Source organism: Episyrphus balteatus, chromosome 3 (genome assembly GCF_945859705.1).
Source record: "Episyrphus balteatus chromosome 3, idEpiBalt1.1, whole genome shotgun sequence".
Lineage (NCBI taxonomy): Eukaryota > Metazoa > Arthropoda > Insecta > Diptera > Syrphidae > Episyrphus > Episyrphus balteatus.
This window is the reverse complement of record NC_079136.1, coordinates 119,452,274-119,478,226: the sequence shown is the minus strand read 5'-3', so window position 1 is coordinate 119,478,226 and position 25,953 is coordinate 119,452,274. Positions and strand designations below refer to the sequence as shown.

At 32.5% G+C, this 25,953-nt stretch overlaps 2 protein-coding genes across 2 annotated transcripts; one reads left to right on the top strand and one right to left on the bottom strand.

Annotated features, from left to right (window-relative positions):
• Positions 1-8,580: 8,580 nt before the first annotated feature.
• LOC129916346 (argininosuccinate lyase) lies at positions 8,581-10,248 on the top strand. The gene is made up of 3 exons (XM_055996217.1): positions 8,581-9,334; positions 9,472-9,872; positions 9,943-10,248. Exons 1-3 carry the CDS (start codon positions 8,629-8,631, stop codon positions 10,222-10,224), a joined length of 1,389 nt encoding a protein of 462 aa, XP_055852192.1. The 5' UTR covers positions 8,581-8,628; the 3' UTR covers positions 10,225-10,248.
• A 2,520-nt stretch (positions 10,249-12,768) lies between these two features.
• On the bottom strand, positions 12,769-19,238 carry LOC129916069 (CD63 antigen). Its single transcript, XM_055995838.1, has 5 exons — positions 18,989-19,238; positions 13,754-13,942; positions 13,516-13,686; positions 13,103-13,336; positions 12,769-13,041 (listed from the first exon to the last, which is right to left on the bottom strand). Exons 1-5 carry the CDS (start codon positions 19,070-19,072, stop codon positions 12,826-12,828), a joined length of 894 nt encoding a protein of 297 aa, XP_055851813.1. The 5' UTR covers positions 19,073-19,238; the 3' UTR covers positions 12,769-12,825.
• Between the last annotated feature and the right edge of the window lie 6,715 nt (positions 19,239-25,953).

Here is a 25,953-nt window from a genome sequence, read left to right as displayed (position 1 = left end):
ATATCATAAGCTATTTTTAAGTTTGGTTAGAAATTTGTGCAGGTAACTTACTTGAGACTAATCGGATATAATCTGGTGTCTTATCATGTCATTTTATAAATGTAAACTAAAAGTTTTGAAATAACTATAATAAATATTGTTATTATTATATTGATATTATTATATCAACAAAAAAATTTTAGCAACTTGATGGTTCACAGATAATTTTTATTAACGATAAGTTATTAGAAAATATCTTAGATTCAAAAGGTATAAGTAGGTATACCTATGCCGACTTTTCACGAGTCGATTTTAACCACTTGATATGTCTCACGGCTTAAGTCGACTAGGACTCTAGTATGGGGATTGTCACTTAAGTCGCGTGCAGCTTACGTTCACACGACTCGACTGACGCCAAAAAGCTTCGCCGCACGGCGAAAATCAACTCGTTATAGGTCGGCATTACGGTTTCATCAACTGGAAACAGAAATCATACGAAAAAGTTTCAATTTTGATTTTATTATTATTATAGCCAAGGCAAAATACTCAAAACAGAGATCCGCAAAACAGTTCCAAAGCCAGAACGAACATGGAACGGTTGTTTTTTCGGTCGGAACTAGTTCCTGGAACTAGTTCCGCGGAACTATCTAGAATTTGAGTTTTTTCAGGAAAATGCATCAAAATAAGAAATAGTATGAATTTGAATATTTTTTCCTGATGGAAGACATGGAACTGGAACTGTACAAACTTATAAACGTTTGTACGTTATTTAATTAATTTGCAAATATTTCGTTTTTCTGTAACGAGAGCTTCTGTGTGAACGATTGATTTAAAAGGTTCACCAGACGAAATACGATTTTTCGTATTTCGTCGATTTTGCTATTCCCACGGGAACGTAGTATTATATCTGCGTGTGTCACAAAGAAGCTCATCGAAATTATAAAATTGCACTCTGTGGCCGGAAATCCTTGAATTAAATTCAGTGCTTCTCCTGTCAGATTAGCGCGTAAGAAATAAAATTTTTGTGCCAATGATATAGGTTGCTCAAGTATCATTGGCTTAAATAAGTCATAAAATTGACGCCACTTTAAGTAACTCCCATCAAATTTGGGCAACTCTATTTTAGGTAATTTCAATGAAGTTACCGCGGATGGTTCCTTTGAAGGGCAGTCATTTGTTGATGGAGTTGTTGTTACTCCAAGCAACAATTCTTCGTATTGCTGTTGCAGATGAAAGTATGTCTCGATATCTTCCTCTTCCAGCTCTTCATCCAGACGGTTATATGTGTTCTTAATTTGGTCAAAGTTCTCTCTTATGTTGTTGACTTTGACCTTAAACATCTGCGGCTGACTCTGTTTTAGTTCTGGTGAACAATTATCCAACGATATTTTAAAGTAGTTTGAGAGTACTTTAAATTTCTTCTTTAAAGAGAAAGTACTTCCCTGATTAAGCTGAATACTTTCATTTATTTCCTTTGGACTCATATCAGTTTTCCTTGTAGATCCTGGGTTGACCGATGATCCTGATTGCGATGCTGCTGGTGGCTGCAACTGGATCTGGTCTGCTACATTTTTTCCTTGGAAATTGGCCAACCGATTCTTAATGTCCAGCTTCATGGCCTCGTAGACCTTACGAATTTCTTCTTAGTACGACTTCGTGAAGTACGCATGTTGAAGCGCTTCTGTTAATTTATCTCGTATGTCACTGTCTTTTTTATCGAAATACTCCAATTTTTCCTTTCTTTCTTGCAGTTTTGCAAGGGTTTTTCGATCATTCCCATCCTTTTTGTAGTTTCGGTAAAGGATGCAGACCTCTTCTCCAATTTGGTCTTGCAGTGTTGTCAATTCTTCTAGAGTTTTAGACATACTTGCTTTCTTATGTTATTTTTTGTTGTAGTTAATTAAACACACTTGTTGTAATTTATTGTAGTTAATTAATCACACTTGTTGTAATTTGTTGTAATTTGTTAATTAAACACACTAATGACACAAATGGTTTGTATTTTGATAATGTTTTAATTTGATTATAATTCTCGGTCTTTTAACACACACTTGATGATTTGAATAAATTCAGAACTACCCGTCCTGTCACGGTCGCCAAAATGTATGATAAAAGAGTAAATTAATGTAGTTCCATGTCCATGAGCACGATTCATAAGAAATTAGTTGTGGTTTTGGTTTGTGAATTTTTGGCGCTCAACTCGTTCGCATCCATGTGTGTGTGTATTGTGTATTTCAAACAGAGACAGAGATATATTCGCTTTCATTTTGTTTCTTGTTCCTCTTCTTCTTTCTTTCTTTTGAGTGTGGCTGTGTCTGAACGATGGAACTGTTTAAATTAATTTTGCGGAACGAGTGCAACTAGTTCCGAGTGAGGAACGAGTTTCAGGAACTTTTTGGCTCCGGAACTACCCATCTCTAGTCTGAAACGCATCCAAAACGTGTCTGAAACGCGTCTAGACGCGTCTGAAACGCGTCTGAAACGCGTCCAAAACGCGTCCGAAACGCGTCCGAAACGCGTTTGAAACGCGTCCTAAACGCGTCTGAAACGCGTTAAAACGCGTCTGAAACGCTTCCGAAACGCGTCCAAAATGCGTCTGAAACGCGTCCTAAACGCGTCTGAAACGCGTCCTAAACGCGTCTGAAACGCGTCCAAAACGCGTTAAAACGCGTCTGAAACGCATCCGAAACGCGTCCAAAACGCGTCCAAAACGCGCCTGAAACGCGTCCGAAACGCGTTTGAAACGCGTCCTAAACGCGTCCTAAACGCGTCCTAAACGCGTCTGAAACGCGTTAAAACGCGTCTGAAACGCTTCCGAAACGCGTCCAAAATGCGTCTGAAACGCGTCCTAAACGCGTCTGAAACGCGTCCAAAACGCGTTAAAACGCGTCTGAAACGCATCCGAAACGCGTCCAAAACGCGTCCAAAACGCGCCTGAAACGCGTCCAAAACTCGTCTAAAACGCGTCCGAAACGAGTCTAAAACGCATCCAAAACGCGTCTGAAACGCGTCCAAAACGCATCTGAAACGCGCCCAAAACGCGTCCAAAACGCATCTGAAACGCGTCCCAAACGCGCCAGAAACGCGTCCAAAATGCATCTGAAATGCGTCCAAAGCGCGTCTGAAACGCGTCCAAAACGCGTCTGAAACGCGCCCAAAACGCATCTGAAAAACGTCCAAAACGCGTCTGAAACGCGTCTGAAACGCGTCTGAAACGCGTCTAAAACGCGTCTGAAACGCGTCCGAAACGCGTCTGAAACGCGTCTAAAACGCGTCTGAAACGCGCCCAAAACGCATCTGAAAAACGTCCAAAACGCGTCTGAAACGCATCCGAAACGCGTCCAAAACGCGTCCAAAACGCGTCTGAAACGCTTCCGAATCGCGTCTGAAACGCGTCTAAAACGCGTCTGAAACGCGTCCGAAACGCGTCTGAAACGCGTCCAAAACGCATCTGAAACGCATCTGAAACGCGCCCAAAACGCGTCCAAAACGCATCTGAAACGCGTCCCAAACGCGCCAGAAACGCGTCCAAAATGCATCTGAAATGCGTCCAAAGCGCGTCTGAAACGCGTCCAAAACGCGTCTGAAACGCGCCCAAAACGCATCTGAAAAACGTCCAAAACGCGTCTGAAACGCGTCTGAAACGCGTCTGAAACACGTCTGAAACGCGTCTGAAACGCATCTGAAACGCGTCCAAAACACGTCTGAAACGCGCCTTTAACGTGTCCCAAACGCCAAATTAAATTTTTTTTGTCACAAAAACCAAAATATACTTTTCTGAAGGTTTTTTGGTTGCTGAATTCGAATCCACAGTCAGAAAAATTCTATTAGCCTTTGTTCTTGAAATATTACCGTTATAAAGTGCAGAAACAATTTTTTTTTTAAACGGTTATATTTCAAAACGCGTCCAAAACGCGTTTGAAACGCGTTCGAAACGCGTCCGAAACACATCCAAAACTTGTCTGAAACGCGTCCAAAACGCATCTGAAAAGCGCCCAAAATGCGTCCAAAACGCGTCTAAAACGCGTCCGAAATGCGTCCAAAACGCGTCTGAAACGCGTCCAAAACGCTTCCAAAACGTATCTGAAACGCATATGAAACGCGTCCGAAACGCGTCCAACACGCGTCCAAAACGCGTCTGAAACGCGTCCAAAACGCGTCCAAAACGCGTCGAAAACGCGTCCAAAACGCGTCTGAAACGCTTCCAAATAGCGTCTGAAACGCTTCCAAAACGCATCTGAAACGCGTCAAAAACGCGTCTGAAACGCGTCCAAAACGCGTCTGAAACGCTTCCAAAACGCATCTGAAACAGGTCCGAAACGCGTCCAAAACGCGTCTGAAACGCTTCCAAAACGCGTCTGAAACGCTTCCAAAACGCATCTGAAACGCGTCCAAAACGCGCCTGAAACGCGTCTGAAGCGCGTCCAAAACGCGTCCAAAACGCATCTGAAACGCGCCCAAAACGCGTCTGAAACGCGTCCGAAACGCGTCCGAAACGCGTCTGAAACGCGTCCAAAGCGCGTCTGAAACGCGTCCAAAACGCGTCTGAAACGCGTCCAAAACGCGTCCAAAACGCGTCTGATTTATATTTCAAGAACTGAGGCTAATAGAATATTTCTGACTGCGAATTCGAGTTCAGCAACCCAAAAACCTTCCGAAAAGTATATTTTGGCTCTTGTGGCAAAAACTCTGTGACCAGTGACTTAAACTTTAGATTAAGTTTATTTTCTCTTTTGCTTATTAACTGAAATTTAAGATATCTCGAGCAATAAAAGATATATCGGGAAAATTTAAACAGTTTTTGAAAGAAGAATATCTGTTCTTATAATCACCGTTACAGATTTGTTTTCAATGAATTACTCCACATAAAAACAGAACCTCGAAAACAGCCAAAATGACATTTTTTTTATCATTTTATAACAGTAATATTTCAAAAACGGAGGCCAATCAAATTTTTCTGACTTCAGATTCGGATTCAGCACCCCAAAAACTACTAGGAAAGTATACTTTGGTTCTTGTGGCAAAATAAAAGTTAAATTTTGTTGACCAGTGTAATCAATTTTTTCATGGAATGTGTTTCGCTGGCTGTCCTTATCATACAAATTAATTTGTTTGGCTGATAGGAGGTCGGGAGCAGCCGCCATCTTGGAAAAGAGATTGGTATCGTTTTTATTGAATAGCTCCATTGTTGTTCAAATAAACAAAAGATGACAAATGTAAGATTTATTAACTATAAAATTATCTTAAAAAATTATATACAAACCAATTACGTGAGTTGATTAAATAAAATTTTATAATTTTCATACTACCCCAACAAACTTCGTCAGATATATGAAAAAATTCCATTTTGCCCCTACCTTGCGAGACAAATCCGCACTTTTACCAACTATAAAATTTTATTTAATCAACTCACGGATATGGTTTTTATATCATTTTTTAGATAATTTTATTGTTAATAAATCTTACCTTTGTCATTTTTTGTTAAAATTAACAACAATTAATAGAGCTTTTCAATAGAAACGATACCAATTTCTTTTCCAAAATCTTCGTGTAGAAGCAGACGTTAGAAATCATCAAACTTCTGTAGATTCTTAAGCTACAATACAAGTTGGGAACGTTTATTGGACAACTTTATCTAATATTAACTTCTAACTTCTCTGCATGCACAATCTCAGATTTTTCTGACATATCATCTGATTGCAACATGAAGAGCTTTAATGGCACCATCTCGTTACTAAACTCTGGTTCGATGTCGTTGGAATAATATTCGAATTGACCAGTATTTGTCTTGGTATTTAAACGTGATATATTTTGAGCTGACTGTTCTGGGTTGATTTTCCATTTTTCCCTAATCAAAAATACCGAAAAAACAGGAAAAAATCCCTCAACCTGGCATCGCTGGGTTGGGCCCTTCAGGATGTGATGGGTGTCATAATTCATTATAAACACATGTATAGAAGATCAGTGGTAGAAGTAGAAGATCATGTGGTAGTACTAGATCTACTCATGAGTAAACTACCACCTCCAATGGAACGGGGCTAATGTTTAATGATTTGCAAACGTTTTTTTATTCTTCTTTTTACAAATCTGTATTTTTACAAATACAAATGTAATGCTGTTTTTTATTGTAGGTACAACTCCAAGAAATTTTGTTTGTTCGTAGTTGGGGCGAGGGGCCCCTTGCTGAAGTGGGGCCCCTAGGCAGCTGCCTAGTTTGCCTTGAGGCTAATCCGGCACTGACTGCATTCAAGTTAAGCTGACGTCGTCACATATGTGCCCTTAATTATGAAAGTGGACTAAGTCACTCCTAAAAATGGCATCAAATTAAGCCTAAAAATTATTGTTATTTAAGGGGTAGAGTTTATTTGGGGAACGGGTCGTTATTCTGCATTCCAAAATTCTGTGTGACCAAAATTCTGTATTTGAATAAAAAATTCTGTATGAACATAATTCTGTATTCCATTATTCTGCTTTTCTATTATTCTGTATTTCAAAATTCTGTAAATCCAAAATTCTGTTTTCAAAATTCTGCAAATCCATTATTCTGCTTTTTGGAATTCTGTACATTGCAAACTTATACATTTTTATCTTGCCTGTTGAACAATTTATATTCAATTAACAAGTTTAGTATAACAGTGTATAAGAGCCGTTTGCTATGTGACCTTATGTCACATACGTACGTTAACGTATTGACGATTTATTTCTCTATCAATAGTCAAAACGTTAACGAACGTATGCCGTAGTTCGACCCCTGTATTCCAAAATTCTGTAAATGATAAAAGAAAAATTGTTTTGATAATGAAAAAAAGTGCGCACTTTTTTTTTATTATCAAAACAATTTTTCTTTTATCATTTACAGAATTTTGGAATACAGAATTTTGAAATCCAGAATTTTGTTTTTACAGAATTTTAGAATACAGAATTTTGAATTTATACAGAATTTTAAAATACAGAATTTTGAATTTACAGAATTTTAAAATACAGAATACGTACGTTAACGTATTGACGATTTATTTCTCTATCAATAGTCAAAACGTTAACGAACGTATGCCGTAGTTCGACCCCTGTATTCCAAAATTCTGTAAATGATAAAAGAAAAATTGTTTTGATAATGAAAAAAAGTGCGCACTTTTTTTTTATTATCAAAACAATTTTTCTTTTATCATTTACAGAATTTTGGAATACAGAATTTTGAAATCCAGAATTTTGTTTTTACAGAATTTTAGAATACAGAATTTTGAATTTATACAGAATTTTAAAATACAGAATTTTGAATTTACAGAATTTTAAAATACAGAATTTTGGAATACAGAATTTTGAAATCCGAATTTTGGCCCATACAGAATTTCGACCCCAACCCGTTTATTTGAAAGCGAAATTGCATTAAATAAACTTCTTTATTGCTCCTCTAGTGATTTCATAAAAAAAAATATAATTAAATCGTTATATAAGAAAATTATTATGCAAGTTTTTCTTCAAACAATGCAAAAAGTGCCTTAGTCCACTTTCATAATCATGGGCTCATACATATATTTTTACCGACTTCCAAAAAGGAGGAGGTATTCAATTGGTCTGTATTTTTTTTTTTATGTTTGTTACCGCATAACTTTGGACAGAGTCAATCAATTTTGATAATTCTTTTTGTATTGGAAAGCTAGTGGCTGCAGTGTGGTCTAATTTTAATTTCCTTCAGTTAAAGCCATAGGAACTATTTAAAAACACCATAAAACCCCGTTTTGAATCATGGAAGGGGTTGGGGTCGAAATTCTGTATGTTGCAAAATTCTGTATTCAAAATACTGTATGCCAAAATACTGTATGTCAAAATTCTGTATGTGCAAAATGCTGTAGGAACAAAATTCTGAAAGTCAAAATTCTGTATAGCAAAATTCTGGTTGATCAAAATACTGTATTTCAAAATTCTGTACATCAAAATTCTGTAAATCAAAATTCTGTAAAAAAATATCGTTTTGATAATGTAAAAAAGTGCGCGCGCACTTTTTACAGCATTTTTACAGAATTTTGATATACAGTATTTTGCCGTACAGAATTTTACAAAACAGAATTTTGCATGTCAGTATTTTGTTCATACAGTATTTTGACGTACAGAATTTTGTATTTACAGTATAATGACGTACAGAACTATGGTATTACAGTATTTTGACCCCACAGAATTTTGTCGTACAGAATTTTGACAAGCAGAATTATGACCCGCTCCCTCATGGAAGTCGGTTTTGTTTTTTTGATAAAAATGATTATAATTATCAGTAATTTCCCCATTGACTGAATTATTAGGCACAAATTTCTAAGGAAATTCACGACTTTTTAGGGTCACACAATTATGCTTGCATTAATTGTTTCGCTATTTATTACAAAAGGCAAAAATAAATTAAATAAAAAAACATTCTACCTTTGAATTAGCATCTTTAGGAGATAAGAACTAAGAGCTAAATTTGTCGGTTTGTTTGTCTATTCTCACACTTAAGTAATAAACAAAAAATGATAAGACAACGCGATGCTGATATATGATAACCAAATTCATTACCTAACGATGAGTTTCTCTCTCGAATCATGACAACACTTTTACTGCTGGCTACGTATGAATATTTAAATTGAGTTTAGTTGCTTTTTAGTCGATTTGCGCGAGAAGATGTCAAAACTTTGGGGAGGACGTTTTAGCTGTGACACAAGTTCCATTTTAGCTGAACTCAATTGCAGTCTGCCAGTAGACTCTCGATTATTTGCTGTCGATATTGATGCAAGTAAAGTCTATGCCGAGGCTCTCTCCAAGGCGGGTATTTTAACAGCATCCGAATGTAGTGCAATACAAAAAGGTCTTGAACTGGTTCGATACGACTGGATAGAGGGATTAATTGAATTCAAGCCAACTGACGAAGATGTTCATACTGTAAATGAACGTAGACTAACCGAGCTTATTGGAGATATTGCACAGAAATTACACACCGGCCGCAGTAGAAATGACCAGGTTATAACCGATATGAAGCTGTGGATGCGCAAGGCTATTAGGGAAATTTTGCAGACCTTGAGAATGGTTATGGAAGCTATAATTGGCTTAGCGGAGAAGTATCCAAATGTCATGATGCCGGGTTATACTCACATGCAGAGGGCGCAACCAGTTCATTTTGCTCATTGGATTCTAAGCCATGGATTTGCTCTAAAAGAGGACTGTGCAAGGTTTATAGAATTGAAGGATAGAATGAATGTGTTGCCTTTGGGAAGTGGAGCAATAGCTGGAAATCCATTGAATGTGGATCGAGTTTTTATGCAGAAAGAGTTAGGCTTTGATGGGCTAACTCAAAATAGCATGCATGCTGTAGGGGATCGCGATTTTGTCAGTAAGTTTTATGTATCTTTTTCTTTGAAAAAAGTCCCTCGACTTGTCGCTTTGTCGCCATGTCGCCTTGTCGTTCGTCGCCATATCGCTCTGTCGCCATGTCGCCTAAGACTAAGTTTCTTTCTTTTTTATTTTTAGTTGATTTTATCTACAATGCATCATTAGCAAGTCTTCATATGTCCCGTTTATCTGAAGACCTCATAATTTTCGCATCACGCGAATTCAATTTTGTTCGAATTTCGGATGCATTTTGCACTGGCAGTAGTCTTATGCCTCAAAAACGTAATCCTGACAGTTTGGAACTTGTTCGAGGAATTTCTGGTGAAATTTTCAGCTGTTTGACAGGAATAATGATGACAGTTAAGGGTACTCCATCGACCTATAACAAAGATTTACAATTCGATAAGAAATACTGTTTCACTGCTTTCGATCAGCTTGAAAAACTATTGAAAGTCACTGAAGGAGTTCTTCGAACTCTCGATGTGAATATTGATCGCATGGAATCGTGTTTAAGTCCGGATATGTTGGCTACAGATTGGGTATATATAGGTTTTTAATGTTTTACTTTGATTTTAAAAATTACCTTTTGACTCTTTTATAACTTTTTAGTCATATTATCTTGTTCGTAAGGGAATACCCTTTCGTAAAGCACATCATTTGATTGGACAAGTTGTTCAATTAGCAGAGGAACGTAATTTAGAACTTACAGAAGTGCCTTTGGAAGATCTACAAACTATTTGTCCGCTATTCGATATTGATATTGGTAAAGTTGCTAATTTTCATCAAATTGCTGAAACTTACAATGTCATTGGTGGAACTAGTTCGAATTCAATTGAAAAGCAATTGAATGTTTTGAAGGATTTTAGTTGTCAAATTAAGAAATTGCAATAAGAAATAAAGATTTGTTTATATCAATGGAAGAATTTTGTAATTTGATTGTGGTTGTATTTAAACTTTTGGACCGAGACGTACCTTGAGCTACTGGGGCCGAGGCACTAGGCTAAACTTGAGACCCTTCTTCTTCGACATGACGACATATAGCGACATGGCGAAATTTGATAAAAAAGTAGTTTTTAATTTTCTCAAAAACTAGAAGACATATAGGAACATTTATTCTTTTTGTTGTTTGATAATGAATCAATTGAGATGGATTTATCAATCAATTTAGTATTGACATATTTAAAAAACAAATAGTATTCTATTTTTGTTTTTTTTTTTAAACTTTTTTTCCCCAAATTTTGAAATCGATTGTTTCAAAAACTATTTATTAAAATAACTTGATTAAAAAATAAGTATTAAGTAAAAAATGTTGGCTTTTGAAAAAGGTATCATTCATAACTGTAAGTGTTGCCGTCGTTTTTAAATATTTTTTTTGGGATCGGGTCAAAATTCTGGCTTCAAAATTCTGCTTTTCAAAATTCTGCTTTTTCAGCGAAAATTCTGTTTTTCAAAATTCTGCTTTTTTTCTATTCTGTTTTTCAAAATTCTGCTTTTTAAAATTCTGCTTTTCAAAATTCTGCCAGCATTATATTTGAACAAAAAAATTCTGCTAATTCTGTTTTTTGTTTTTATAGCATATGCGCTGGCTAAAGAAAAATAAACCTCATTAATGTAATTCAACATTGGTACTTTCCTAAATTTTTTTATTTAAGTGTCGCAAATATTTTTTGAAATGCATATACTGACTTTCTTTCAAATAAAATATGTATACTAATTGGAACCGATGTTGTATATTCCTTTTCTTATTTAAATTTTTGAATATTCATCTTTATTTGATAAATTAATAAATTTTTAGTTATTTTCGGAAATGTTTAATATTAAAAACCTTTTCTTAATATTTTAATATATCTTAATAAAGCGCGCGCTTTTTAACATTTTCCAAACCCTTTTTTAATTTTTTTGCAGGATTTTGAAAAGCAGAATTATGAAAAGCAGAATTTTGAAAAACAGAATTTTGAAAAACAGAATTTTGAAAAGCAGAATTTTGAAAGCAGAATTTTGTAAAACAGAATTTTGAAATCAGAATTTTGACAAAAGAATTTTGACCCCGGCAGAATTTGGACCCCAACCCATTTTTTTTCTCTATTTTAAGTAATTTTTTAGAAAACTGTCCCTCCCTCTTAAACGGAGGGAGTAGTAAAAAATGTTTGTATTTAACTCCTCTACAAGAATCCCTTAATACTTTTCACCTTCTGAGTTATCGTGCTTTTGGCCAAAAATGACCCCCATTAAACCTCTTTTGGTTAAAAATATGAAATCCGAGAATCAAAACTAAAACGTCTTTAAGAGATTAATTCCTTTTGCACGTTATTTTTTTTTATCGAAATTTATGAATTCTTTAACTTTTTTTTTAAATCAACCCGTATCTACATGATAAGTGTAAATAAATGAGACAAAAAAAAAATTTAAGATATTTCGACAAAAAACTTTAAAAATTCATCAACATGATTCAAAAAATTGTTTTTTTTTTTCGCTTGGGCCTAATAATATGGCAAAGGTACTATATATTAAAATACCATTATAGTTTATTACCTTACTTGTTTTGATGATGAAGCAATTAAGAAATCAAAATATATTGAATAAAAAATAATTAAATATTAAAAAAATATAAAAAGATGCGTTTTAATTGAAAACTGAAGCAAAAGAAGAAGCAAAAGAAATAAGGTAATAAATAAACAATTAATAAGTTCAACACAAAAAAAAAAAAATAAAAAAATGTATTACCTTAGCTAAACACTTCTTTATTCTACATCAATTAAAAAAAAAAAACACCCTTTTAATTTTTAGTAAAGCATAATTTTCGTAGCCTTGGAAATGTCCTTCAAGATAAAAAAGATAAAAAGTTGTGGCAATATCTTTATTCGTTTAGAGGATATGAATTTTGAAAGCAAAAAAGTCATAATGGGCCACTGTCCAGAACGCGTCTGAAACGCGTCCAAGACGCATCCAAAACGCGTCTAACCCTCATCTAAAACGCGTCCAAAACGTGTCCAGAACGCGTCCAAAACGTGTCCAGAACGCGTCCAAAACGCGCCCAAGATGCGTTCAAAACGCGTCTGAAACGCATCCAAAACGCATCTAAAACGAGTCCAAAACGCGCCCAAGACGAGTTCAAAACGCGTCTGAAACGCGTCCTAAACACCTCCGAACTCGTCCAAAGAACGCATGTGTGCACCAGGCCTTAAGTTCTTAAAAATAATGTGTCGATGAGTCCAAACCGAGAATACTTCTTCCTTTTCCCAACGCTATTATGATCTAGATGTTGAGATCGACATTATTTCTAGAGCAAATAAATTCTCCTCTTCCTTCTGCAGAAAACCTACATAAATACGAAAAAAAAATACAAATTCACTAATTTTTTACACATTCAAATAAAATGTTTTAAAAACTTCAACTTTTGACAAAAAAAAAAAAAATCACTTTATATAATAAAAATACATTTGTGCAACCAAATTTATTTAAGATTTGGTAATAAGATATAAGGTCCAAGACCTAATTCACACTCGGACTATTGGCATGATATTCTTCCATGTACTTCTCTTTTTCACCCAATTGCTGATAGCCCTCCTGAGACGGTATTGGCATTGGTTTAGAACTGGCTATAAGGGCACCTAATGTCTGTTGCAATTGCCAACGTCGTGCTTCCCTTATAGACTTGTTGCGTCTCAATGTTTTGGCCAACATAAAAGCACAAATTGATCCTAAAAGCTGTTAAAGAAGAAACAAAATGATTTCTTTCAAATCTCTGCTGTCAAAAATAATCACAAACCTGAACAAATGCAACTGTACTTGCACCGGTAGCAATCAACATTGCACTTTGAGAAATTATAAAATGCATTCGACCCAAGCATCCAGATTCGTATTTTTCACTGCAATCATTAATTGAAACTGGTTCATAGCAGCAAGATGGTGGAACATAGATGTCATTTGTAAGGTTATTGTTTATGTTATCTTCGAGGACGGGCTTCCAATCCATGGGACCATAAATTCCACAACATTGTAACTGATGAAAGTGAAAAAAAAAAAAAAATTAACATTTAACTAGTGTTTAACAATTTTGCTTCTATAAGGCTTTACAGATGCAACTGTAACTTGTTTAAGGCTTTATAGAAGCAAAATTGTTTATGAGGAATGGAAAACTACACACAATCAAACGTGTTTTATTCGATTTTGATTACTTACACCGGATTGCATAAAATCGACACCATTCTGAAGATATAAATTACTTTCATATTGATGCATGGATTCATTCATTGTTCGTACAAGCATTACATGGACATCACTTTGGAGAACAAAAGCAGCAATTGCTGCTGCAACTTCAAGAATAAATACAACGAATAGTGAAACACCATACTATTAAATACAAAAATAGAAAATTATTATAAACATTTGTTTATACAAAAAAATAATAAAAACTCACTAAATTAATAATTAAAACACTCTCCTTGATTGCACCATATGAACCAAGGATGGCAACCGCAAACATAAGAAATCCCGTTGCAATGAGCAAAGTTGGTGGTGAGAGGTAATAATCATCTAAAAATTGACGGAAATCTCCAAATATTGTTTGGATTGTTTCACCAACCAAAATTAAGAGAATTGCAGTTATCTGAAAAGAAAATCAGAGCAAAATGTTAAAAAAGTACATAATATCAAGTATCAGTAAAGATCCTAAGTGGAAAAACTGCAGATTTTTATTTGACACTAGATGGCGTCCAAGAGGGTTAAAGTTTTGTCTCATTGAAATAGGTATATGTTGACTTATGAGGCCTCAGATAGGTATAGCCTTAAAGTAAAAATATTTGATGATGTTCTTGTGTGTATTAAACACTGTTTTCAAAAAGGTATAAACCATTTTTCTAGGACCAGAGGTATAGTCAGGGCATGCATGTTTTATTAAAACAAGCATATGAAATATCATGGAAAATAAAATAAAACCAAACACAAAAATAGATGCAGAGTGGAAAGATTAACAACAGGATTACTAACAAGTTAGACAGACCATTTGCGGCTTGTGGAGCTTCTCATTGGTTTTGAAGTTCAACATTATACAATTTTGCTTGCATAAATCCTTACAGAAGCAACAGTAGAATCTATAAAGCCTTATAGAAGCAAAATTCTTAGTCGTAATTCGGAACAATCTTTGGAAAATCCACACAATAGGTGTGTTTTTTATTACCACCGGTCTTAACTGGACAAAAAAAAAACGCAGTCGGGGCTAAGCAATTTACATGTTAAATACAACAACATTTTAGCCCCTTGGGCTTAGTTGTTTAGCCCAGAGAATTCTCTGGAAAAAGAACATCGCTCTCCTGAAATATTCGAAATTGCATTGGCTGTGCTTGTGGTCCCAGCGACTCAAATCACAGTGGAAAACACATTTTCGTCTTTAGATTTTACTTTAAACGAAAAGAGATATAATCTTGGGTCTAAAGAACTTTGAGAGTCTATTTAATTCATACATTATTTAATACATAAACTTAGAAAAAACATCCTTTTTATATTTATTTTTGCAATATAAAGACATTCTTGACATATTCGAGATTTTCCTTTGAATTGACCATTTTTGATTTATTTTCAGCGAAAACGGTTAAAGGTTGACATTTTCCATTTATTTTTTTTGTAAAAATCTCAACCGATAACCTTTATTTTTGATTTTTTAAAATAAATAAATCTCAAACCTTAACCGAAACTATTTAAAGTAATGTGGTAACTCTCAGAGAGAAACTGAAAATAAAGGTTGACTGTTATTTCTGGTATCTGCTATAAAGTGTTCAAAAAAATTTTATATCGACGCACAGTGCGTAATTTTGACCTAAAACGTGGTCATAAATAAATTTTCTCAACGTTGGTTGCCTCCCAGGATTAAGCTTATGCCGCATAACAGGTATAGATAACCAGGCTATTCTTAAGGAAGTCTACCTATAAATTGGTTATTTCGGTTCAAGACACCATTAGTTGCAATTTGGACTAGTTGAAGAGGCAGGATTTTTTTTTGCCATTCAAAAAACAGTGTTTTTTTTTTTTTAACTTGAAAGTGGTTTTGGTGAAAAACTTTGATATGGATATCGGTAACACTGGTCGGCAAAAAAAAAAAAAAACAAAAAATAAGTCGGGAATTGTGCTGAATTCAAAGCTGTTTACAGATTTATTCTACCACGTCTAGTTTTGGAGCTACATTCATCACTATTTTCGCTATAAACTCCCAAAAACTAATTTTCAATTAAGTTCTTCGGATGCGGACTCAGCACATAAGGGTTGTGTTTGAGCTCTATTTTTGTTGCCGACCAGTGTAATCAAATTTCTTTAGCGGTACCTTTAAAGTTATGTATAGAACTACTCGTAGTGCTCCAAATTTTCAAATAATCGGTGCAGTTTTGAATTTATAAAATGTTACTTGTAAGGAGAACGGTTTAAAGTTTTCAACACTGGAATAAAACGTGAAGTTTTGAAATATTCATAACTTCGTTAATTTTGCTTCAATCGACTTAAAATTTATTTTGACAACATATTTTTTGAGATAATATTTTTATGATAATATGATAATAAAATATAGATAGATACGTGCTTTTTTTAATTTTTACTATTTTGTTTTTTCTCCCGGCAAATCAGGAGGTAAGCACTTAAGTGGGTTTCAATGTGTGAAGAAAATGAAAATTTTTCCTTCCAAATAACTTTATAGCAATTTGGTACTTATTTGTTGTGAAAAATTTGAACGGACCTATTGAAGTTTAAAGTCGTTGATGTAGCCCCAAGTAACAAGCTATAGTTTGTATAAGTTTTGTTTAAGGCTTACTTACGCAAATCATCCATTTTGGAAATAAAGGAGGTCTCCTTAAGGCTATCTGGAAGTGTTTAGAAGAAGCCTTGTAAATATAAGTTAAAGAAGACCTTCATAAGACCTGTTTAAACCGTTTTAAAGAAGACTTCTATTTTCAAGTGACAGAAGGCTTTCATAAGACCTGTTCCAAGAGGTTCTTGTAAGTATGACATGTTTTCATCTCTCAAGTATGCAATGTTTTTCACCAATAAGTATGCAAAGCTTTTATCCTGCAGATATGCAATGTTTGTAACACTTTAGAAAAAAACATTGCATTTTTATGTGAGGTTTCAATTAGCTCCCTTTTTGCCACTCATCTTTAATATTCGAGTATGGTCTACTGGCAAGGTGCTGGCTTGGTATGCAGAGGTACGTGGGATCGATTCCTGGGCGGGGCCATTTGTGAAATAAAAAAAATGTGTTCTTTTTCAATTAAAATAAAATTCTTCCCATTTCAGAACGACAGGAAAAGCATTGACATGGCCAAAAAAGAAGAAAAAACAAATTAGAAAAAATTAAAAGAAAAAAAAAATCAATAAAGTATTTTTTTTTTATTCATAAATTCAACATCTTATAACAACCTCCATAAGGCCTTATTATACCTAACATCCAATGCAAATGATAGTTTCCTTAGCGAAGCTATAGTTTCCCTAAAATGTTTCATTGTTTTGTAAAAAGGCCTGTATAAGGTCGTTTTACGCTGTTCGTCACAAGCTATTAGCTTGTGGATTGCCTGTGGAGGAAGGTCTTGGGGAAATTCGGTAATGTGCGCCAAAATGATTTGCATAAGACTTGTCCTTCTTCTTAAACAAGTCAAAAAATAGCTTGCATTGACCCTTATGAAAGCTAAATTGTTACTTGGGGCTGATGTAGTTCGAGGTGCTGAATTGGAGACAACTGCTATTGAGCTCTTCTTTAACGCAGTCCTCACTATGTTGCCTTCATAAGTGAGTGAGACTGATAAAGTCCATTATGTGATGCAACTTATATAAACCTATTTTTTTCTAATAAGGTACTCTTGCTCTCTTTGAGAGCCCAATAAGATTTTTAAAAACTTAAGCCAGAACCATAATTGGCGAATGTAGTCAGAAGCTACTGTCAATTGTTGTTGTTTTCTTTGTATTTTCGATAAGTTTTCATCCGTCGAGTGCGGTTGCGAGCGCTGTTCCCCTCCGTTTCATCCGACGCATCCGACAATTATAGTTCTGGCATTTATGTCATTGGGCAGGTTCAGAAACGGTAGGGACTAAATATTTGGGTAATTTCTCGGTCTCTGATTGGTCAGCTGTCAAAAAAAATCCTTCCAATTTAGGTAATTTTATTGGAAAGCTGACTTAGGCAAGAAAATTTTCCCTAACAATTTAGGAAAGTTTTTTTTGTCAACATGACAGCAGATTGTTTTCAATTAAAGAATTAATTTAGCAAAATTAAATTTATTTGTGTGAAAAACAACTAAAAAGTGCATTATCGGTTATAATTAATTTTACTTATTCATTATAGTTAAGTAAAATTTGGTGTTTTACCCATGCCACCCATAAAATTCTTAAATAAATTTCGAAATTTGACAATAGCATCACATCCAAACTAATTTAGGCCCAATTTATTCACTCTCCATTATTTTTAAAGGCTCTATTTAAAATTATAAAACTGTCAAATCGCATACAAATTTTAAAATTTCCCTTTTTTAATGGCGACTTTAAATTTAATGGAGAGTGAATAAATTGGACCTTAGTCAATTAACTCAAATTTCCGTTCAGAAAATGACGTTGTCTAAATATCTAGTCCCTAATATTTCCTGAAAAAAATAAAACTAATCTGACAGCAGAAATGTTTAAAACATGATGACTTTCACAAGAAAAATTTTCAGACTGGAAAAGATAATAATGCATCTTTCTAATCACTGTTATATTCAAAACTGTTATACATAAAGAAATAAATCTACCAACGACTGCTAAGCCAGCAAGTTAATTAATAATAATAACAATGAGCTATCGCACTAAATATAATTAGTATAATTTTTAGCACCGCAGTAAATTGCTAAAAATTTTGTCTGAAGTTCAAACAACAATTTAATTGGGCCATTGTTTACTACCTTTATTTTGTGCTATTTAAAAAAAAAATGATAAATTCAATATTTTAATTAAAATGCACCTAAAATATATAGTTATGGCATATGTTAAAAGCTTTTTTTTATTAGATCACAATATTTGTAAAGTAGAACTATAAGAAGTACCTACAATTTTATTGTAAATTCATGACAAACTTTACTTATCTTATCATTTCTTATAAAGGTGAAATTTATGATTTGTTTGTTGATTCATACTACAGAATGTGTTGCAAATAAATAGCTTTTGGAATGATTAATAATATTAATTATCTTTTTTTCTTATCAATTCCAAATAAGTTCCACTTCATTTCATCAAACAGTTGAATGATAAGAATCAAGGTGTATTTACCTATGGTTGGGAGCAAGAAAGTTCTTTAGCTGAAAATTCTGCACTTGTTTACTGAAAACAATTTAGGCCATTTTTAAACTTTTTTTTACCTTCGATATTAAAATTAAAAAAAAAAAACAAAAATTGTAAATTTACATAAAATGAAGATCTTGAGGATTATTTGGGGGCGTGGTTTCCGCCCATTTTAGTTTTTCTACTTTTAAATAGATTTGGAACTTGTAATACACTTACAATCTTGAAATTGAGTATAACAGTATAACACATTGAATAGAAAAGAGGAAATAAATAATTTAAGATTTTTCAAAACGATTAATATTCTTAAAAAAAAAAAACAAACAATATGTTATAAATATATGAACAAAAAGCACAAATTACTTACTGCAAACATAAAACTAATAATAAGCAGCATGTATTTAGCACATTTCATGCTGGAATTTAAACGATATGCATCTGTTATTGTCATTTTGTTTTTATTTTTATTTTTTTTGCAAATAATTTATTAATTATTGTTTTGTTGACACGAATACAAAAAGTATTATATTTTTTAAACAGATGTTTATGTTTGCCAACACCTCATTTATTATTAAATTTTAACTTAACTCGATTTGTTATCATGAGAAGGTCCCAAGTATAACTGAGTAAGTTAATTTCAAATTGGAACAAAAAGCATTGAGGTGATTATACGCAAAAAATTCGATAAAAAAAGCTTTTTGTTAAAGGTGCAAACGGGTCGTGCGAACTTTCTTTTTAAGATTTAAGGTAAGGCAAATGATATTTTGAATATTTTTACATCTGCCTCATACTGTACAGGGTGTCCCAGAATAAGATAAAGAACATTAAAAAGTTAATTCTAGGTCATATTATACACTTCATTAACGATCTATATGCAAATTTGATACCATTTACCGATGATTTAAGAAAACCCTTACTTTGGTATGCCTTTACTCATATTATTGATAATTTCTCTGTTCATATTAGTGGTTAAAATTTGGTAAAGATCTTTATTTTTAGAAGAAATATTATTCTTTGTAAATGTTTTTCAAAATTTATGATACCTATCTTTTTTTGTTGCTTAGATATTATTTTATAAAGCTGTTCATTTTTCCTAGCCTATGATAATTTTTGCCTTTAAAGCCAATTTTTTTTTCAGAAATGTTGCATAAACATTGTGTTGTTGACTGTAAACTGAATCTCTTTTATTGGTTCAGCTATACTTTCGCAAATTTTGGCAATATATTAGATTTTCGGGTCACTGGGACGTATGCGTAACTTTTTTTTCTTTGAACAATAAAAAAATGTTAACATAAAATTTCCATTGTTGAACAAATAAATCTTACGAATTTATATCTTATTATGATACGCAGATTCATTGAATCATTATTTTTTTTTTTATTGAAACCAATACTTTTCCTTTAGATAATTTCTAACGGGTGGTTCCATATTTATTGTACTTATTTACTATACCTAGTAAATTACATTAAGTACATCAAAGTGAAAAATTAACATTTATAATATAGAATTTGAATGGGATGTGTAGAAATAGAGGGTTTAAATGTTTTAATTTTAATATTAATGTTTCATTAATTAAAACAGTTGTTTATTAGGTAAATGATTCTTATATAGGAATAGCTTCACGTGAAACACCCTGTATAAAATAAGCTTTTTTTATCATTATATATTTTTGTTTGTAATGCAAAAATACAAAAAGATAAGATAAATCAAGTGATAATGTTACTGTTTATTTCAAAATGTACCGAAATATTTGGAGTTCACTCTTTTTAATGGAAAAAATATTAATAATACAATATATTATAATAATCAAGAAAAATGAAAGAGTGTTTACCTTAACACATAAAATAATATATATACCTACATATTGCTGTATTGAAGTTATAGCTGATTTTAACTTAAAATATGACATACAGTAGACGATCTTATTTGTATGTATTTATTTTACTATAGGAACTTGCAGTAGTTCAGAATGATTGCTTTATTGATTTTCTTGAAACCTAAAATGTTTAAATATTTCCAAACTAACACAAATAATAAAGAAACAAAATTAATTTGGCCTTAAATTTTTAGTTTAGTAGCCTTGTGCCATTATTTTTTGAACCAGTCAAAAAAAGTTACCTCTGAAAATTTCAGCTTCTTAGTATAAGAAGTTCCTGAGATACAGGCCATCAAAAATTGCAAAACCTATAAGTGACTTTATAATTGACTGATTGAATGACTGATTACACAGGTCTACAAGGTTTTTGGTGCCGAGACTAAGATATACTTTTTTGTAGGTTTTGGGTGTGCTGAATTCGAATCAGAAATTTGTTTAATAAAAGTAAGGATGCCATCAGATAGTGCTCAGTAAATGCTACAAGACCTCATCATTAGTTTATTTTTTACAAAAAGTGGACATGTGCCGTTTTTCCCCTGGACCCTTCACTTTATTTTTCATGCTATTTCATATATGCTTGTTTTAATAAAACATGCTTGCTTTAATAAACCTAAATAACCATGCATGCCCTGACTATACCCCTGGTCCTAGAAAAATGGTTTATACCTTTTTGAAAACGTTGTTTAATGTAAACAAGAACCTCATCAAAAAATTTTGATTGAAGTCTATATCTAAAAAAATGGCCTTATAAGTCAACTCATACCTATTTCAAATGATAAAAAACTTTAACCCTCTTGGGGCGCCATCTAGTGTCAAAATAAAAATCTGAAAAAATTAGAGGATTTTTTTTTTTATTATTTAGAAACAGTTTTTCTACTTAGGAACTTGATTCAAAACTAACGAACGCCCTAATATGTACATATAAAATTTTTTTTAAAAAAGTTTTGATAGTAGGCATAAACTTGAAAATGTCCTATTTGAATTAAAAATATTAAAGTTCGTTCGTTTTGCATTTCGAATCGAACAGTTGAAAAATTATTTTATCAGATTTTTCTTGTTTCAATTTTTGTTTTGTTTTTATTTGTTTTTATTTTTCAATTTTCTCAAAAACTAGAAGACGTAGAATCATAGGTATAGTTTTCACGGTTCGATAAGGAATCAATTGAGGTAGTTTTCTGTGTGGGTATTTTTTTTTTATTTTAATTCCAATCTGGAAAAAAATAGTATAAAATGAGTTTTAAAAAAAATTTTTTCGCCAATTTTTAAAAACTATTGGTTATAATACATTGGTTTAAAAATTAGAATTAAATATTCAATTTTGCCTTTCGGAAATGGTATCATTTATTACTGTAAGTGTTGCCGTTGTTTTTTAATAATTTTTTTTTATTTTGATAATTTTTTTTTTAGAAAACTGCCCCTCCCACCTAAACAGGGGGAGATAGACATCCCTCCCAAAGAAAAAAATGTTTGTATTAAACTCCTCAACAAAAACCCGTTATCAAATCCTGGCGCCCAAGCTATTCTACTACGTGCCAAAACAATATTTTTGTTCTATACCTAAAAGTTCGAATTTCAGTTTTTTTTTTCTAAACCAATTTTAAACTGATTTTCATAAAAAATACTTCGTTTCATTTGGAAATAAATATTATTTTAGAATATATTTTTAAAACAGCATGTTGTTGTGAAAATATATACAGTCAAACTTCTTTATAACGAACCTTCAAGGGAACAAAAAATTGCTTCGTTATAAAGAAGTTTTATAAAAAATTCGTTATATAGAAAATTTATTTTTTAACACTGCATGTGTTCTTTTAAAATATATGGTACAAAAAAGAACTCATCTTAAGGAAATTTATTCATTTATATTTTTTAGTTAAAAAATATCAACTTTGAAATTGAACATGCACATGAATCATAACTTTAAAATTTTTAGTTAATTCTTTAACATTGTTGATTGTACTAAACGACACATCAAATTTTTCAGCCACATATTTTTCTTTTCTCCACTTTTAATTTTATCAATATTCGCCAATTTCTCTCATAGCGAAATAGCCTTGTGATTGGCTAACTTAAAATGTAAACTCAAACTAACGATTCCCCTGTCTATATGCGTACAATTTCTAAAACAAATGTACCCTTTTTCATGCATCCAAACATATAGTCTATTGAATAGACCCTTTTGGATGGAACAAATTCGTTCAAGAGTTTTTATTGCTGATTATGATTCCTTGGCATACAAGAATACTCCAGCCAAAAGTGCTACTAAATCCATTGGTGCATTTCTGAGAAAACGGCAACACTGGTCGGTTTTCAGTTTTTTTGATTTAACTCGAAAACCAAGCCTGACTTTGAAATTGTTCAAAGACACTTTTCATAGCAAATTAAATTTTCTGTCAAGTTAAGATGGTTAAAAAATTTTAAAAATTATTTTTGACTAAAATTCTAACCTAAAATCAAAGAAAAAAAAGTTAAAAAATTGACAATTTTATTTTTTTTTACTAAATCAAGGGGCATTTTGTGTATGTAGCCGAGACGTCCAAACTTTGTACTAATGAAATAAAGTAGAGGTAAAATCCTTTGATAATATGCAATTTTTAATTTTTTTTGTCAAGAAACAACTTAAATGTACCTATTCAAAAACTAGCACTTTTTCTAAATTTTTGACTTTTTTAGTGAAAAGCAAGTTTTTAAAACTCGATAAAATCCTATTAATTGGTAACTTTTAGACTTTTAAAGTAAACATACTTCGAGGGATTGATTTAATATAAACTAAATATGACAAACAAAAAAATTTATTTGCATCCTTATGGCCTTTTGTGCAATTTTGTGTATGTGCATTTTTATAAATTCGGGTCGAATGGATGGACGGAGAGCCATTAGCTTTGGTCTATTGCATAGAAGAACATTTAATACCAACTCTTTTACTGTTTTCAATGGCCTGAAAAACAATTCTTGTAAAATCCGCGACCAACGAAAAGTTTCTCTTGAAAAACGAAAAAAATACTGTAATGAGTTTGAAACAAAATAGCTCAGGCAAATTAGTAAATCAAATTGCACTTTTCGCGGGACAAATTTTTTTCATGGAACGTGTTTAGGTGAATGTCCTGAATGAATTTTTTGGGATGATAAGATATCGGGAACAGCCGCCATCTTGGAAAAGAGGTTGGTGCCGTTTTTATTTTATAACTCCATTTTTACTCATTTAAACCAAAAATGTCCGAGGATAGACTTATTCACAATTAAATTATCTAAAAAATGATATACAAATGAATTCCGTGAGTTAGTTAAATTCAATTTTATAGTCGGTCAAAGTCCAAATTCTTCTCGCAAGGTTAAGACAATATGATATTTTTTCAAATATCTGAAGAACTTTTGATTTGTTTGGGATTTTCTTCAAGAATGAATTATAGCACTTTTGATTATCTATAAAATGAGCCCTTTATCTAAACTGTAACCAACATAATGTATAAGCCATCTAACGTCGAAGTTCACATTCTACTAGTCAAAAGTGAGAAAATAACAAGTTTTCTTCTATTAGACCGAGCAAATTTTTGAAGTGGAGGTATAACCAAAATATAAGTAAACAGTTTTTTAACTATATTCGTCTAAATATTGAATTCAAAGTTTGAAATCTTTAATGTTAACCTTTATATGGTTTTCGAGGTTTTAAATGAAGTGAATTTTCCAATTAACGTGAATAAGCTAAAGTGACACTATTTAAGATTCTAAATATAAGAACTGATGCCCTGTCATTTTTCCAAAACATGAACACCTCAATCTCAGCATTACGATAAGTATAACTCAAGATATGAGGTGTGTAAGCCGTTACCTTTTCGAGACTATTGTGTTTAATTTTTGATTGTTTATTTGAACTATTGAAATCCCAAATAAGTTCAGTTAAAAAATCGTATATCATGACCTCGACGTTTGGTTGCTTCTACAATGTGATGGTTACAAAAACAATAAAGGGTTCATTTCATAGATAATTAAAAGTGCTATAATTCATTCTTGAAGAAAATCCCAAACAAATCAAAAGTTCTTCAGATATTTGAAAAAATGTCATATTGTCTTAACCGAGCGAGAAGAACCCGGACTTTGACCGACTATAAAATTGAATTTAACTAACTCACGGAATTCATTTGTATATCATTTTTTAGATAATTTAATTGATAATAAGTTTATCCTCGGACATTTTTGGTTTAAATGAGTAAAAATGGAGTTATAAAATAAAAACGGCACCGACCTCTTTTCCAAGATGGCGGCTGTTCCCGATATCTTATCATCCCAAAAAATTCATTCAGGACATTCACCTAAACACGTTCCATGAAAAAAATTTGTCCCGCGAAAAGTGCAATTTGATTTACTAATTTGCCTGAGCTATTTTGTTTCAAACTCATTACAGTATTTTTTTCGTTTTTCAAGAGAAACTTTTCGTTGGTCGCGGATTTTACAAGAATTGTTTTTCAGGCCATTGAAAACAGTAAAAGAGTTGGTATTAAATGTTCTTCTATGCAATAGACCAAAGCTAATGGCTCTCCGTCCATCCATTCGACCCGAATTTATAAAAATGCACATACACAAAATTGCACAAAAGGCCATAAGGATGCAAATAAATTTTTTTGTTTGTCATATTTAGTTTATATTAAATCAATCCCTCGAAGTATGTTTACTTTAAAAGTCTAAAAGTTACCAATTAATAGGATTTTATCGAGTTTTAAAAACTTGCTTTTCACTAAAAAAGTCAAAAATTTAGAAAAAGTGCTAGTTTTTGAATAGGTACATTTAAGTTGTTTCTTGACAAAAAAAATTAAAAATTACGTATTATCAAAGGATTTTACCTCTACTTTATTTCATTAGTACAAAGTTTGGACGTCCCGGCTACAGACACAAAATGCCCCTTGATTTAGTAAAAAAAAATAAAATTGTCAATTTTTTAACTTTTTTTTCTTTGATTTTAGGTTAGAATTTTAGTCAAAAATAATTTTTAAAATTTTTTAACCATCTTAACTTGACAGAAAATTTAATTTGCTATGAAAAGTGTCTTTGAACAATTTCAAAGTCAGGCTTGGTTTTCGAGTTAAATCAAAAAAACTGAAAACCGACCAGTGTTGCCGTTTTCTCAGAAATGCACCAATGGATTTAGTAGCACTTTTGGCTGGAGTATTCTTGTATGCCAAGGAACCATAATCGCCAATAAAAAGTCTTGAACGAATTTGTTCTATTTTTGCTCTGGAGCTCGGGTCTATTAAATAGACTAATACATAAATACAATAACTTTAAGAAAATTCTTGCCAAAACGGGGAGTTCCCTTTTAAAACTCGTTATAAAAAACTAGTGAGCTTTTTTTCAAATTTGAAAATTGACATTTCGTTATAAAGAAACGAATTTGCTCTTGGGTCAAAAAAATTAGTTCTTTATAAAGAGAATTTCGTTATAGGGAACTTCGTTATAAAGAA